At 32.6% G+C, this 18,378-nt stretch overlaps 1 protein-coding gene across 2 annotated transcripts in view; it reads left to right on the forward strand.

The window, feature by feature from the left end:
- The window catches only part of NIPBL (NIPBL cohesin loading factor), a 187,460-nt gene that overhangs the window by 91,061 nt on the left and 78,021 nt on the right, over nt 1-18,378 (forward strand). For both annotated transcript variants that reach the window (XM_029218162.1, XM_029218163.1), the window contains exon 10: nt 5,407-7,032. In XM_029218162.1, coding sequence (XP_029073995.1) covers nt 5,407-7,032 — 1,626 coding nt within the window. The remainder of the gene's footprint in view (nt 1-5,406; nt 7,033-18,378) is intronic.

An 18,378-nucleotide genomic window follows, 5' to 3' on the forward strand; every position in this document is an offset into this window, starting at 1 on the left:
AAATTAGGAAAGAATTTTAATATGAAATAGCCAACTTTAAGAATCAGGGATCTTTTGTTGGTGACTATGGTTAAGTGTTCTCTTTTGTCTGACTACTGTATTAGGATGGGTTTTCAAGACACCTGTTCTATGAGTTTATGGGCTTTCTTTTTGTGCTTTATAAAAATTATAATCAAAGTAAGTTTTGTTAATTTCTTGATTATTTGGTGAACATTATGTATAAAATCTCTTAAATTTTTAGAGAGACTAATGAATCAGTGGTTGAAATTAGTAATTTATGAATTTGATGTCTCTACAGTAGACGCATATACATATTTGAACATTCAAACCAAAGAATACTTTAATATTTAATTTTATAGTTAACTATTCTAGATTGATTTATAGTTCTTAGAGTTTCTATTTGGTCATTATAAAGCAAAACTTCTTGATGTTGACTAGAGCTCATTTTTTCTATGATCTTGTTCATTATGTGACAGGATCATTTCTAGATAATTGTGTTCCTCTGCTGAGAAACATGCTGAAGATTCATATTATGTTTCCTGTCTATCATTTGTCTCTTTTTAATGTTACTGGAAAAACAGACTGTATTTGGTAATTGTTGTACTACAGTGTTTGCTAAGTGCGTAAATCACGGGTAGATGCAAATAAAGAGATTGCTAGAAATCTTCATTTTATTGGCTAGGGAACTGGTGTTGTTTTTTTGTTTTGTTTTTAACTAGCAAATTATGGACGTTAAAGATGAAATAAAGTGTTGCTTGCCCTTTTTCTCTTTGCTTAGTAGTGTGGGATTTAGGAAATAACTCTATGTGTTCCAATATATATCTCTTCCTCTAACCTCTTATAAAAGTATATGCATGTCAAATGAAGAGAGCAATATTATTCAGCTGCTCTCAATAATATTAGCCTTTCCAAAATTCCTGAGTCCTGTGACAGTTTTGCAGAAAACATACACAATTGTAATTTCTTGACCAAGAAATATTAGTTGCCTTGAGAACTGAACTTTTGCATGACGTTTTAATCTGTGTTTTGGAAAATTATATTCTTTAAAAGGAGTATAATCTTTTTTTAATGACCTGATTGTTGGTAGGAATGAAAGCAGAGGAAATGGTGAACATTTTTTCTTACTTTTTTGAACTTTTACTGTATCATATTTGTTAAAACCAAAGATTTTACTTTTAAAAACTGAATGGAAATAAGGATAGTAAATAATGCTAATTGCATGTTAGCAAACTTATTTTAGACTACTAACTTTTCTTTGGGAGATTAAAACAAAATCGACAAACAGCATCATACTGTTCTTCCTGACACTTGTTATGTATATTTTAATTTTAATTATCAGTTTTCTCTGTAATCTCTGATGGTGTGACTATAACAAAGATAATTGAAAAGTTGAGTGAGCAAAGTTGACTTACAATTTTGAAACAATGTAATTTGACTTACAGAGGTATCTGGTTCTATGAAGATTTAAGGGAAAAGATGAACTATCTGATTTTCAGTTTGATTTAGATGGTTTTTCCAAATTGGTTATGCTGATTTGGCCGACCTCATATTAGTGCTGTCATCTCTAAATTGCCTTCTGACAGCTTTATTTGAAAACCTTTGGAATTTTAGGTACCAGCTAACATTTGTATCTTGTCATTTTATATTCAACTTCTGCATTGTATGATGAGATAGTGTTTTATATATAAGCAGTTATCTTGAGATTTTGGAAAGATTAAAGGGTTGGTGTGTTGCTCTAAGTTTGTAGGTGAGGTCATAAATAAAAGTAAAGTTTCCTGAAGTGGTAGTCTTACAGTCGGCCCTTGAGAAATGAAATACTTCTTTGAAATGAATTTATCACTAGTTACCACTACATTTTAGAACTACTGTATATTGTAAAATTGATATTTACTGTATTCTAAAGTTTGGCACTGAGTACTTTTTTATAACTATTTTATTGCTGGTAGCAAGGAGCAAACAAGACTACTTGTGTGGTATACATGGTTTTACTGAGTGCTCTGCTCTAGTTTCTGAGCTTGTTTCCCATTATATTCATTTGTTACGAATGAATGAAGCGTTCCCCTCAATAGACCATAAATCAAAAACGTGTACCTTGTAAATAGATTAGAAAGTTTGGCAAACATGGTTGTTTGATAACTATGGAATTCAGGAAAAGAGATAGAATACTCTTAGAAATATTTTACACAGGCTGTGGTATAACCTAATACACCTCTGTTCCACACACAGAAGACACTCTTCTGGCTGCTAGATATTTATGTTCCTTTGGCCTGTTCTCTCTTCTTTGGAGAGATTTATATACACTGATAGGTTAATTCTGTGCAACCTAATATTTTATAATATTCCTGAAGGACCTTCTTCTCAGTCTTTTGCTCAAACTTCTAACATCTGTAATTACATAAATTAATTTCAAAAGGCTCTTTTTCTTTGCTTCTGGGATGAGCTGTCATAGACATTAATATCTCCATGTGCTGAAAATTCCTGCTTTCTCTTGTTTAAGAGGGGGTTTCTTTGTTCATCTTTGCCTGTTTCATCTTTTCCCAAGGTCCACTTTCCATGTTAGCAAGTATAAGGAATGGTCTAGCTTCACTAATGTTTTTTATGATGTTAAAATATTCTTGCACTGTAACCCTGATTAGAAGTAAATTATTATCTATTGTCATTTGGAATAAGAGACTGGGATTTGGGACAGGAATAGGACAATTAGTCACTTAGCCTGTACTGTGGTTTAGGGATGGGACTTTTTCATTTTTTATAATTGGCTATTGTGTGTACAGTTGTTCTGCTTTTTGCTTTAAGTGTTTTCATTTATCACTTGTAGATTTAGGCAAGTGATATAGTTTGTTTCGTACAAGCACAATTGAGTTCACAATTTCTTTAAGGGCCAGATATTATTTTCAAAATACCAGTATCAAGATGACAAGTGCTGTTCGTCTTAAAATTATATCTTTTTGTATGCGTTTTCTTCAGGAACACCTGTATTTTGATAGCTAATTTTATGGCTCCCAGTGCTTTAGAGGGCTTACAGGTAATAGTGTCCCAAATATTAAAATTATTCTTCATAGAGATGGCTTTCCATCATTAGGTGAAGATTATTATATAATGAAGACTGATAACAAAAGTGAATAGACAAAAGTGGCCTGTGCAGATTCAGAGCCACTTTACAGGAATAAGTTCGTGGTGGAACTGAATCAGATGAAGTGAATCAGAACCTGCATGCTCTTAACGTATCCAAGAGTTCTTGCAGCAGTAATGGAATTTTTCCAGGTTTTACAGAAGAGGTGTAGTACGTTTCAATAATTGAAAAATTTAAACTTTGTATTTAGCAATATTTTATGCATAGTAGAGAAAATTATAAGGTCTTCCCCAATCTTCATACACCACTCATGTGCAAATGCTTTTCATGTTTTTATTATAAATAATCATAGTATCTATAAAGATAACTAAATCAAACATGATAATTTCTTTGAAGTTAAACACTTTGCTAAATTTCCATTTTAATAATGAAAGATAAATTAGAATGAGGTTAATGATCTATTAATTATTAAGTATTTTGTAATCTTTTAAAATTTAGCCTTCAAGTTATTTTAATGTTCTTCTGAAAGACAGATTGTTCATATTAATAGGATGAGCCACATATCTCTTAAGAGAGATCTTCAGATGCCTGAGATCTATGTTATCAATAGTTCTTAAGTATGCTTAGCTTACCATTTTAATGACTTTCATGCAGCATATTTCATTGAAAAATATAAAAATCTTAGATTAGATTATACTATTTAAATTTCTAGATCCTTAAAATTTTTTTCTAAATGCTTATCATAGAAGTTTAAGGGATAAGTATAAGGTTACAAGCATCCTGTTTTTGAGGTAATAATTATTTGGTGTGCCCATTGGCAAGATATAAAGATGATTTTGTGTGGCAGAACATTCAAAAGCAAAATTCTATAAATTAGTATTCTGAGTGCTTTTTTCTTAGGTATTGATGCAGAAAGCTTCATATAAGTTCTTACCAGGTTAGTTTTAACTAGGGAAAACAGTTTAATGATAATATACTTTATTATTATCATCGTGTAGTTATTTCGCAAGTGGAGTATATGTGATGATAGATTTGACTTCTGAATTACTGAAAAAGCAGAATGGCTTAGTTCTTCAAAAAATTACTGGCCAATATCTGAAGTAAATTTTAGTAATATTTAATTAGATTGTAAGCTGTAAGGGACTGCTACTTCTCACTTTCAAAACAAAATGATGAAACTTTGGTGTATAAAAGCATCATTACTATTAAAAACATTTTTTTCAGAACTTGGTTCCCTAATATTAAGGGGCTGTTTTTAGTGGTCATTTTGACTTTTCACCTTGTGATCTTTTCCTTAAGTGATACTGTATCACATTAATGAATAGTATAAGAGAATCTAAAGATTCTCCTGAATAATAAAAAAGATTAAAAATAACTTTTAAAACAGCCAGGCAATTCAGCAAGTATCATTAAAGCAGGCAAAGTCTCAGGGTGCTATAATGTTATAGTTATATATCATGTTATGATTCCCAAGACCTAATTGGAAATTCACTTTATAGAACTGGAAATTCAGTTTATAGAAAATGACCTAGGAGCCTCTTGAGTCAAGTGGAATCATGCACAGAAATACATAGCTGTTAAAAATACCATGACATTTTATTATAGTGGTAGATTTGTGTTTGTGTGTATTTTTGTTTTTAAATTGCACATAAATACTGTAAATAATTTCTTCTTAAGCCAGTATATAGACCCCTAGGACTTTATGTTGAAGAGCTGAAGCATTTTTCTTCAGTTGAAGTTGCTTAAGAAAGATAGCATTTACCTAAAAAGTTCTTATTATATGCTTCTCATTTTTATAATTATGTTTCCTTGTGTAAAGATACGTCTAACTGTGTGTTAGCTTTTAAATTCCATTTGTGCTGTTGACACCTTGAAGAATTTGAATCCTGGATCAAAGGTTAATAACAAACTATTAAATTCTTTTTTTTTTTCTTACTCTCCTCATTTACCTATTTTCCAGTGGCATGATTTCTATTTTCTTTTGAGTTTTATTCTTTTCCATACTTCTCTTACATGTGACAAAAGCACCCTGTTTTGTATGTTGGCAGATTTGGGGCTCTTTGTAGTTTTTATTCAGTTAGCAGTTTAAATGATCTTTATACTATACTCGCTAATATTTATTGAGGTACAGCAAGCATGAATATTTCCTCAAACATTGGTTTAAAAGTATTATGCCATTCGTGCCTACTATTTTATATATGTGTATTGACATTTGCATTCACCACATTTTTTAAAAATGTGACTTTAAAAAAGAGTCAAAGTCCATATGGTTTTTAATAAGATAAGAATATATGTCTTATTACTGATACTGAATATTTATCTTTGAATTTCAGATAAGCCTTTGAAAAAAAGAAAACAAGATTCTTACCCACAGGAGGCTGGGGGTGCTACAGGAGGTAATAGACCAGCTTCTCAGGAGACGGGTTCTACGGGAAATGGGTCAAGGCCAGCATTAATGGTTAGCATTGATCTTCATCAGGCAGGAAGAGTGGACTCTCAGGCCTCTGTAACTCAGGATTCAGACTCCATAAAAAAGCCTGAAGAAATCAAACAATGTAATGATGCACCTATTTCTGTTCTTCAGGAAGATATTATTGGAAATCTTAAATCTACACCAGAAAACCATCCTGAGACTCCTAAAAAAAAGTCTGATCCTGAGCTTTTAAAGAGTGAAGTGAAACAAAATGAAAGTAGATTGGCAGAGTCTAAACCAAATGAAAACAGATTGGTAGAGACAAAATCTAGTGAAAGTAAGATAGAAACTAAAATTGAGGTACAAACAGAAGAACCTAAGCAGAATGAGAACAGAATGATCGAATCCAGACAAAATGAGAGCACCACAGCCGAGCCTAAACAGAATGAAAACAGAGTGTCTGACACAAAGTTAAATGACAACAAACAAAATAATGGCAGATCAGAAACAACAAAGTCAAGACCCGAAACCCCAAAGCAAAAGGGTGAAAGCCGACCTGAAACTCCAAAACAAAAGAGTGATGGGCATCCTGAAACCCCAAAACAAAAGGGTGATGGACGGCCTGAAACTCCAAAGCAGAAAGGTGAGGGCCGACCTGAAACTCCAAAGCAAAAAACTGAAGGTCGGCCTGAAACACCAAAACATAGGCATGAAAATAGGAGGGATTCTGGAAAGCCATCAACAGAGAAAAAACCTGAAGTGTCTAAACATAAACAGGACATTAAATCTGATTCACCTCGGTTAAAATCAGAAAGAGCTGAAGCCTTAAAGCAGAGACCTGATGGGCGATCTATTTCTGAGTCACTAAGACGTGACCATGATAGTAAACAAAAGTCAGATGACAGGAGTGAATCTGAACGACATCGGGGGGATCAATCTAGGGTTCGAAGACCAGAAACATTGAGATCCTCTAGTAGAAATGAACATGGCATTAAATCTGATGGTTCAAAACCTGATAAAATAGAAAGAAAACACAGACATGAATCAGGGGACTCACGGGAAAGACCATCTTCTGGGGAGCAGAAAGCAAGACCTGACAGTCCTCGTGTTAAACAAGGAGATTCTAATAAATCAAGACCTGATAAGCCTGGTTTTAAATCACCAAATAGTAAAGATGATAAAAGGACAGAGGGTAACAAGAGTAAAGTAGACAGTAATAAAACACACCCTGACAATAAGGCAGAATTTCCAAGTTATTTGTTGGGGGGCAGGTCTGGTGCATTGAAAAATTTTGTCATTCCAAAAATCAAGAGGGATAAAGATGGCAATATTACTCAGGAGACAAAGAAAATGGAAATGAAAGGAGAGCAGAAAGACAAAGTAGAAAAAATGGGATTAGTTGAAGATCTAAATAAAGGAGCTAAGCCTGTAGTAGTCCTGCAAAAACTGTCTTTGGATGATGTTCAGAAACTTATTAAAGATAGAGAGGATAAATCAAGAAGTTCCCTTAAACCTATCAAGAATAAACCATCAAAGTCAAATAAAGGTAAGAATACTTACTCTGATGTCATCTGTGTTCTAGTGAGTTTTCTTTTAAGTTTTAGGGTTACTATGGATAAAAAAAATGGAAATTTACAAAAATTGAAACACTACTGCATGGAAAGAACAATATAAAACAACAGTGAAATTATTTGCAGTAATAATAGATAAAAAGTTCTCATTGAAAATTCTTTTTCTCCCACCCCTACTACTCACCGTAGTCGTGATTTTTACTGTTGGTTCACAGAGAAGAGTTCCTTTTGCTGTTTAATTATTTCAGTATTTTTGAAAGTTGCTTGCTAATCAAGTGAATGATTCGAATGGATGACTGAAATAGATGTATTTAACAACTTTTTTAAAAGTTATTTTGACTGTAGAGAGAATCCATTCTCTATAATTAGGTAATAAATTGACTGAGTTTTAATTTCTAAAGTCTCAGTAAGCTATGTGGTATAAAAAACTAACATTATAAATTCTTTTAAGAATATTAAGTGTCTCTTAATATTGTTTTCTCACAGATCTGTCTCTGAGTTAATTACTGATGAATAGTTTGAATGTATATAGTTTAGAAAGTTATATAAAAGGTTATTTCATCTTTTTGTGGAGGAGGTGATTAGTTATGAATGTTTTATCTTTTAAAATATGTAGTTTTACCCTTTTCTATGGAAGAGTAATAGGGAATGGTAGTTACCTCTTAAATTGGGTTAAATCATCAGTTTTAAAGGTTCTTTGGTATTTTTATTTGTTTGGGTTTTTTTTGTTTTGGGGGTTTTTTGTAATTTTTTTCTCATGGTTCTGAGTTAAATTCTCTGGTTACATAAATAGTATTGTTTCCAGGAGGAAAAAAAAGTCTTAAGTGCTGAGAATACAGTGGCAGTTTGTATAGAAAATATAATTTTGTGTTCTTTTGTATACTATTTTTTTATATATGTATATATAAAATTTAATGATGCTGTGTGGTAAGACCTGTTTAGCCCATGCAATATAAATAGATTGGGATATAGTTTTTAAGGCAACAGAGGTGATAGTTTATTTGATTTTTAAATTCACATTCTGTGAAAGAAGTTCATTAAGAACTTAGATTTATACTTATTAACAAATACATGAAACTCTAGAGTTGTGATGTCCAATATGACAGTCACTAGCCTCTTTAGGCTATTAAGTTTAAACTATATACAATTTAAAATTTATATTTTCAGTAGCAACATGTGACAAGTGTTTACCTTATTAACGCAGAGAGAGAACATTTGCATCATCACAGAAAGTTGTGTAACTGCACTTAATGTATTAGGAGATACAGAAGGTGTATTGGTTATTAGTTTTGTAAAATGCCGTTGTACCTTCTCTATCAAAAAAAGCTCGTTGAAAACAGTATTACTACTAAGAACTGTATTCGAATAAATAATGTGTCATGACTAATCTGTTTTTATTCTTGTCTTCTCAAACGTTTACTTTCTCACTGTTAATTTATTTGGTTTTGTCTTTCAAAAATGAAAAAAGATTGCCTCTGAATCACTAATATTTGTACTATTTTAGTGAAGCTTTCAGATTTTAAATTACGGCTGTCAGATCTATAAAAATTAATTAAGATTTTAGCTTTAATTAATAGTCTTTAGTATTTAACTTGAATGCATCTTTTCAGAATCGTTTAGGTAAAAGAGCTTGTTAGAATGTAGTGGCTTGCACTAGAATTGTTGTCTTTTAGATAAAGATTGTCTTTATTAATTTTCACTGAAAGTTTGGAAGTGGCTTATATATATAAACTAAAGAGTATAAGTTATACAGAAGAGTCAGATGGAAAGATGGAAAGTGGTACCCTCTTGTCCCCTTGATCTAGACCATCTTTTTCTCCCCTGCCCTCTGTCAGCTTATTTATGCCAGCCTTGCTTTTCTAAGCTCTGTTCTAACAAAGAATCCTTATAGCTGAATATCAAGAAATGAATATAGCTCCTAATTAGTAACTGCTGTATTATTTCTCCTGGTTTTTTCCACATGTAATTTCATTGCTTGTGAATACGAAGTTTTTAGTACTAATCCAGTGCTTTTCCTAAATATACTTTTTAACACAGATGTATATACTTGATATGTTGATGTTAGTGAGTAACTAATCTGGGTGTGTCTGCCTGTTAGAGTATGGTGTTTGTGTGTATGCATGTGCATGTATGTATATACACACACATATATCAATATATATGCAACTATATTAAGTGAACCTTTTCATCAATGCTTAGGTTCATTTCGGGATCCCATGTAGATATCTTTTTGGCTTTATTTATACCATAGAATTAATATCTGCTTTTCAGCAATGTACTAATTTTGCTTTTATTTTAGATCTCTGCTACTAAGTTAACAATAGCAGAGGTATATAATTGTGGACTTTTTAAGTTACATGCATAGGAAGGCCAGTTGTGGATTACTGACCCTTTGTAGTACACATTACTTGGTATTTTCTTCAGAGAGTCACAGAAAATCACATATTCTGACATATTGGTGTTTGCTAAGTAAAAACTGAATATTGCTGGGATACTTTTTTGTTGATCCTTAGGGCCAGAATTCTTGGTAGGTTTTCCTTTCTTGGAAGAGCCATAAAGTTTCATCTGATACCCATATTTAAAATAGCCATCCTTTAGGGTAATTTTAAATTCCTTGAATATGCTTTAAGCTGGTAAATTTTGAATGGTAGGGGTATAGGTTTATGACTCCCAGTATAGGTTACTTACTTTTGTCTGTTGTGTGAACTTATTAAATGTAAAGTGACATTGTTACATTTAATTTTATTTCTGTGGGGATCTGTGTATGCCCTAGTACCTAGTATAATACCTAGGACATAAAAAGAGCATATTGGGCTTCCCTGGTGGCACAGTGGTTGAGAGTCTGCCTGCCGATGCAGGGGACATGGGTTCGTTCCCCAGTCCGGGAAGATCCCACATGCCGCGGAGCGGCTGGGCCTGTGAGCCATGGCCGCTGAGCCTGCGCGTCCGGAGCCTGTGCTCCGCAATGGGAAAGGCCACAACAGTGAGAGGCCCGCATACCGCAAAAAAAAAAAGAGCATATTAAATGCCTGTTGAATGAATAGACTGTATTGCTACCATGTTAGAAAAGGCTTTTGTGTGCAGATTAAAATTGTATATTTATCTTTTATGTTCCCACCTGTAGATCCTAGCTCAAAAGCTACATAATTTTCAGCTGTTCCCTGAACTTTGTAATACCTCTTTCCACCCTGTCAACTACTAGTTTTTGTTAAGCTCCAAAGGAGACCTACTCATATTCATGTCTGTTTAATTTATTCTTTACCTTTATTTTGCTCTATAGCTGTTAGAAGATTGGCTCAGAATCCATTCTGTTCTGATTTCCTGGGGCTGTTATCTTCCCAGTCTTTTTACCATCACCTTGTTTCTTCCTTGCCAAGGGGAGATGGGAGTGGAGAACCAACATAACCTTTGTAAAAACTTTAAATTAAAAAAAAATCTTCTATCTATTAAAATATACTTCAAGCAGTATATTAAATGCAAAAATAATGTCTTTATGGTTAAAATATTTTTACTTAAAATATTATCCTAATATACCCTAATGTACAGTATGTCTCCAAATTAAAATATAAACTTATACCATCTTTAAGTCTGGGCATGATCATTAACTAATTTGCAGTATGTGTTGCTAACAGTGTATTATTTGTAATTACACACCATAACAATTTGATTTTGGTTTTTTACAATTCCTGAGTGTCTCAAAATACCTAAGCTTTATATCCAAGGAAATCACTTTTTCTTCTTCCTCCCCTTACTTCCTTCTTAATAGTGTATTGTTTTCCATCATTTGCACTTACTGCTTTCAAGAATATAACATACCATCTGTTATTTGAGATCATGGCCTTTAAACTAAAAAGTTATCTAACAGCTCTAATAGTCAATAGTGTTTAAAATATAGTGCTCATTTGATTAGTTAATGATTGCAGTCATTATTAGAGGCAGTTATTTCACCTCAGTTACTACTGTAGTAAAATGTTGGTCACTAAAATTAGTTTTTGCGTTTTATGTAGCATTCATATTTTATGTAGTATTGGATTGTGTTTACGACTCTAGGCTTCGTAAGTCTGAGAGAAAGTACTGTTTCTGAGAATGAATTTTTGGCATAGTTTATGAATTCCTAAATTGAGAAATCCTCAGTAAAGTAGTTATGATTATAATATTCAAAATCCTTAATTATGCTACAGTAGAAATTTACTTTGGCTCATTTGAACAATATATAAAATACTTTTCTAAAAAAATAAAACTTTTAGTTTCCGTAAAGACTTTATCATTAGTTATATCTTTAGGAAGTTTTTGGAGAGTATTTATTACAGAAGTTGGCATAATACACACTTGACTTGTGATTTTAGAGCAATACTTTGAAAACTTTTGTCCATGATTTCTATTTATAGAATTTCTCTGGTTCAAATATTACTTAGTAGATAATTGATATAACTATTGATTTAAAGAGATTCATTAAGTAGAATTTTTTCATAAAAATTAAATGTATTGAAGTTTGCTAGCAGTGTTCTCTTTCCTTCCCATTCATTATCTCAGGCCAGCTAAGGTCATAGCTTCTATAAGGTTTTCTTATCTGTAGAAATAGATATATGGTTGAAGGGTGAGAGAAAACAAATGATTAATTCTAAGAGAACCCTCTACTGTTTATGAAGAAATACACATTACTCCAACATACTGAATTCTCTCATTCTAAAAAATGTTTTTGAAACCCACCCCTACAAGAGCGTGATACAGATATTAAGATAATGAATACCTACTTGATAACTGTAATATTGTATGTATATCATAGTATTAAATAGTTAATATATTTTAATATTATTGTATATAGTATAATATAGTATGTTATAATACATATTATAATGTATTATAGTATATCAAGTAGGTATTCATTATCTTAATATCTGTATCAAGTTCTCATATGAGGATGTTTTCAGTAGTTTTTTAAGAATTCAGTATGTTAGAGTAATATATATTAGTTAACAGTATATGCTGTACTATACTATGATATAATATGATACAATATAATATGAATTTTTAAATATGGATCCTCTTCTGCACCTACAAAAAAATAGCATTCTTTGACTACTGACATGCTAACTTTTGACAATTCCGTTAAGACCATTATACATTGTAGTTCAAAGAGCACTGGAATCAGAGCCTTCAACAAATCATAGCCTTTCAAAGCTCTGATTCAGAGTTCATTCACTTTTAAAATAGAGGAACCAATTTTTTTCCTACTTTGTGCAGTTATGAAGACCAAAGTGAATCTTATAGTCAGAGCTAAAATTGGTCTAGTTTTTTTATATAAAGAAATGCAGTCATCCTTTTTTTTTTTTTTTTTTTTGCATTACGCAGTCCTCTCACTGTTGTGGCCTCTCTTGTTGCGGAGCACAGGCTCTGGACGCGCAGGCTCAGCGGCCATGGCTCACGGGCCCAGCCACTCTGCGGCATGTGGGATCTTCCCGGACCGGGGCACGAACCCATGTCCCCTGCATCGGCAGGCGGACTCTCAACCACTGCACCACCAGGGAAGCCCCAGTTGTCCCATTTTTAATTGAATTTATCTAATGAAGTAATTTTTTAAGATAAGTCTCACTTGTGTATACATACTTTATATTCAGTGTATATCTGAAAGCATTGCTGCCATCATTTATTTCATTCCAGTTTTATTGAGATAAAATTAACATATAACGTTGTTTTAGTTTAAGGTATATAAAATAATGATTTGATATACAGTCATCTCTTGGTATCCACAAGGAGTTGGTTCCAGGACCCCTCACAGATGCTTTCAGGTCCCTATATAAAATGGTATCATACAGTCAACTCTTTGTATCCGCAGGTTCCCCATCCGCAGATATGAAGGGCTGACTATACGTATTTATTGTGAAATGATTACCACAGTAAGTTTAGTTAACATCCATCATCTCATGCTGTACATTGCATTCCCAGAACTTATTTATCTTATAACTGGAAGTTTTTACCTTTTGACTGCCTTTACCCATTTCATCCACCTCCTACAGATTGCAAAGATCAATCTGTTCTTTGCTTCTGTGAATTCTGTTTTTGTTAGATTCTGCGTATAAGTGAGATCATACAGTATTTGTCTTTCTCTCTCTAACTTATTTATCTATCTTAGCATAATGCCATCAGAGTCCATCCATGTTGTTGCAAATGGCAGGATTAACTTCTTTTTTTGGTTGAGTAATATCCCATTGTGTCTATATGCCACATTTTCTTTATTCACCCATCAATGAGCTAAACAACTTAGGTTTTTTTCCCATGTCTTGGCTATTATAAATACTGCTACAGTGAAAATGGAAGTGCAGATATCTTTGAGATAATGGTTCCATTTCCTTCAGATATATAACCAAAAGTAGAATTGCCCAATCATATGGTAGTTCTATTTTTAATTTTTTAAGGCACCTCCATACTGTTTTCCATAATAGCTGTACCCATTTACATTCCCACCAGCAGTACATAAGGGTTCCCTTTTGTCCACATTCTCATCAACACTTATCTGTTGTCATTTTCATAATAACCATTCTAACAGGTGTGAGGTGATATCTCATGGTTTTGATTTTCATTTCCCTCATGATTAGTGATATTGAGCACCTTTTCATATACTTGTTGGCCATCTGTATGTCTTCTTTGGAAAAATGTCTGTTCACATCCTCTGCCCATTTTTTAATTGGATTGTTTGGTTACTTTATGTATTGAGTTGTATGAGTTCTTCGTATGTTTTAGATATTAGCCCCTTATCAGACATTGGATTTGCAAATGTTTTCTCCTATTCAGTAGGTTGCCTTCTTGTTTTGTTGATGGTTTCCTTTGCTATGCAAAAGCTTTTTAGTTTGATGTAGTCCCATTTGTTTATTTTTGCTTTTGTTGTCTTGCTTTTGGTAAAAATCATTGCCAGGACCAATGTCAAGGAGCTTACCGCCTGTTTTCTTCTAGGAATTTCATTGTTTTGGGTCTTACATTCAAGTCTTTATTCAATTTTGAGTTGATTTTTGTGTATGGTGTAAGATAGCTGTCCAGTTTCATTTTTTTGCATGTGGCTGTCCAGTTTTTCCAACACGATTTAATGAAGTGACTATCGTTTTCCCATTGAATATTCTTGGTGCCTTTTTGGTAAATTAATTGACCATATATGCATGAGTTTATTTCTGGACTCTCTGTTCTCTTCCATTGATCTATGTCTCTGTTTTTATGCCAACACCATACCACTTAAATTGCTGTATCTTTGTAATATAGTTTGAAATCAGTAAGTGTGGTGCCCCCAGCTTTGTTCTTCTTTCTCAAGATTGCTTTACTCTTTGTCTGTTTTGTGGTTCTACACAAATTTTAGGATTGTTTGTTCTATTTCTCTGAAAAATGCTATTGGAATTTTGATAGGGATTGCATTGCATTGAATCTGTAGATTGCTTTGGGTGGTATGGACATTTTAACAATATTAATTCTTCCAGTCCATGAGGATGGAATATTTTTCCATTTATTTGTGTCTTCTTCAGTTTCTTTCATCAACTATGCCTTACAGTTTTCAGTATACAGATCTTTCACCTCCTTGGTTAAGTTTATTCCTAGATATTTTATTCTTTTTGATGAAGTTATAAATGGAATTATCTCAATTTCTCTTCCTGGAAGTTTATTGTTAGTGTATCAAAAAAGAACTGAATTTTGTATATTGAATTTGTATCCTGCAAATTTACTGAATTTGTTTATTAGTTCTATCAGTTGTGGTGCAGTCTTTAGGGTTTTCTGTGTATAATAACATGTCATCTGCAAATAGTGACAGTTTTACTTCTTCCTTTCTGATTTGGATGCCTTTTATTTCTTTTTCTTGCCTAGTTGCTCTGTCTAGGACTTTCAGTACTATGTTGAATAAAAGTGGCAAGAGTGGCCATCCTTATCTTGTTCCTGATCTTAGAGTGAAAACTTTCATCTTTTCACCATTGAGTATAATGTTAGCTGTGGGCTTGTCATATGTGGCCTTTATAATGTTGATGTACATTCCCTCTGTACCCATTTTGTTGAGAGTTTTTATTGTGAATGGATGTTGAATTTTGTCAAATGTTTTTTTCTGCGTCTATTGAGATAATCATGATTTTTATCCTCACTTTGTTAACGTGGTGTATCATTGATTGATTTGTGGATGTTGAACCTTCCTTGCATCCCTGCAATAAATCACATTTGATCATGGTATGTGATCTTTTTATTGCTAATATTTTGTTGAGGACTTCTGGATCTCTGTTCATCGGGGATATTGCCCTGTAATTTTTCTTTTCTTGTAGTGCCCTTGTCTGATTTTGGTATAGGGGAATGCTGGCTTTGTAAAATGAGCTTGGAGCTGTTTCCTCCTCTTCTATTTTTAGGAGAGTTTGAGAAGAATTGGTTATTAATTCTTCTTTAAATGTGTGGTAGAATTCACCAGTAAAGTCATATGTCCTGGGGTTTTCTTTGTTGGGAGGTTTTTGGGACCAGTCACCTAGTAATTGGTCTGTTCAGATTTTCTATATCTTCATGATTTAATCTTGGTAGATTATATGTTTGTAGGAATTTATTCATTCTTCTAGGTTGTCCAATTTGTTGTATAATTGTTCATAGTAGTCTCTTACAGTCCTTTGTATTTGTGTGGTATCAGTTGTAATGTCTCCCCTTTCATTTTTAATTTTATTTATTTGAGTCTTTTTTTTTTTCTTGGTAAGCATAGTTAAAGGCTTGTCTACTTTGTTTATCTTTTCAAAAATCCAAGTCTTACTTTCATTGATCTTTGCTATTCTCTTTTTAGTCTCATTTTTGTTTATTTCTGCCATGGTGTTTGTTATTTCCTTCCTTCTTCTACTAACTTTGGGCTGAGTTTATTCTTCTTTTTCTACTTTATTCTTCTTTTTCTCGTTCCTTGAAGCAAGTTAGGTTGTGCTTCTATCATTTCTTTTTCTCACTGTGTATATATATTAAGGAAAGGATGTTATGATCCCTGCTCCTAGTTTCTATATTAGGTAGTAGTAAATTGTCATTTACATAAAAAACTTCTAAAATAAAATGTAGATACCTTTTGTAGTTCTTCCGCATGGTAATTTGACAACTGCACAATATCAAAACCATGATGCTTAAAACAAGAGTTTTCTTAAAATCTTTTCTTGTGCATTCTTCATTTGTAACAGTGTTCTTTCAGTTGCTTTAAACCAACTCCTTGGTATTTTGTCTTCATTAAATAAACCAATTTGCAGTGGCCTAAACTGTGCAGAATATACCTATATAGTGACTGCACTTGCAGGGTGGGTGGCACTTTGTTTCATATTGAATAAAGTATAACAGGATATAAATTGGGGGTAGGCAAACTTCTTGTGTAAAGGCCCAGATAGTAAAATATGTTACGCTTTGTAGGCCACTTATCTCTAACATTGTAGTACGAAAGCAGGGATAGACAATATGTAAATGATTGTGTGTCACTGTATTCTAATGAAATTTTATATACAAAAATAGGTGACGGGGCAAATTTGACTCACAGGCTTTAGTTTGCTGAACATAATATAAATATAAAATTGAAATTTTATATAGGTGCATCTGATAACTAGATTCCTTATTCTGTAGCAAATGAGACTCAAAATCTGTATTTCACACTATCATTTGAGTATTAAAAAGACTGATCTAGATAGAGTTTTGAATTATTTTCCTATTTTTTATCCAATATTTATAAATGTAGTATGAAATTAGCCAAATATAATATTTTTGCCAGGATATTTAATATTTGTGAGCACTTAGTTTTATGTAGTAGAATTATATATGTTATTCATATATTAATATATAATTGATATATTAAATATAAACATATAACAAGTGTATACAGGCTGAAGTTACCTTTAAATATTTTATACCTGTTGCATGTCAATTATGAAATCTTCTCTCCCATCTTTTCATTTTGTGGATAATTTCTCTGTAATTGTCAATATAGAACAACTAAGAACTGCTTTCAGGGTTTAAAAAAGAATTTTCAATTGGAAAAATTTCTTGAAAAATCTCACAGATTTATTCAAATGATTACACTAATCATTCAATAAATATTTATGGCCATCTTCAACATCCCATGCGCTCTGCCAGATGATGCAAACTGGAACACAAGTCTGTGACTTTATCAAGCTTATGATCTCATGGAGAATATGGGTAACTAAAGATACAGTGATAGTGTAATATTCTTAAGAAAAAAGGTGTGTATGAATCCAGAGGAATAAGGAATCACATGTGTTTTAGCACAAGGGCAGAAGGAAAAAGCACTACAAGTTTAGAGAAGTTAAACATTTGGCTAATTTAGAGTACAATGTGGCAGAAGTAAGGTAAGAGTAGATTAGTTAAAATTAAACATTGTTTTACAGCCATTAGTAGTAAAAACATAATCAGGAAATATGCCATTCCTAGTGTTAGAAAATGTTTTTCTAGCATATTATAAAATAAATGTTGCTAAAATTCCCTACGTATTCAACCTAATTTAATAGTAGTTAGTTGAATAGCTAATAAACATAGTTTAATACTTGATCAAATTGATTAAAATATTTAAATAACAGATGTCAACAGTGAATTTTGTTGTCCTTGATTTCATATTTTCTGGTTTCTTCGTGATCTTAAACATGTTAAATAGTTAATATTATTTTGAGCTAAATATTCCTTTCTAAAGTTTGGCATGATAAGTATATAATAGTAACATTACCACTTTTCGAAAATGGTTAAATTCGTGGCATCTACTTACTTTTCTCCCGAGACATATTGAATATCTCTTAGAAGGTTTCCTTTCTAATGTCTTTCCCCTTCCAGTCCATCCGACAAATTACTGCTAGGGTAACATTTCTAAAGTACATTCTGATTCTGTCCCTCCTCAAAAAGACTGTAACATCTAAACCCTACCTACTTTTATGGGCTTACCTACTTTTTCTCCCTATTGAATATCATGCTCTGTCCAGAGCAGACAGAGCTGGAATGCTGTAAAAGGGCTACCAGTTCCTAGTGCTTGTCCCCTGTTCTCCATCCTCTACCTCACTCCACCTCATCTCTGTTGAAAACCCACTGTGTTCATGAAATATCTCCTAATCCCTCACAAATAATCATTGACCTTTTTCTTGTTTCCATAAAATATAACTTTTATTTCTTTAGGAAAATTCATCTCAAGTTGGTATAATATTAGCATTCATTTCCTTCAACTCCTGTTACAAATATCTTTTACAAAGGTGCAATGTAGTATACCTATCATTTTGCGTTCTGTTTTCTTTACATTTACTATCTCTGTACTAACATTGTTCATAATTATACTTAATATGATTTACTCTTCCACT

This window comes from Monodon monoceros, unplaced genomic scaffold, assembly GCF_005190385.1.
Source record: "Monodon monoceros isolate NGI ecotype Baffin Bay Population unplaced genomic scaffold, NGI_Narwhal_1 Super_Scaffold_12, whole genome shotgun sequence".
Classification (NCBI taxonomy): Eukaryota; Metazoa; Chordata; class Mammalia; order Artiodactyla; family Monodontidae; genus Monodon; species Monodon monoceros.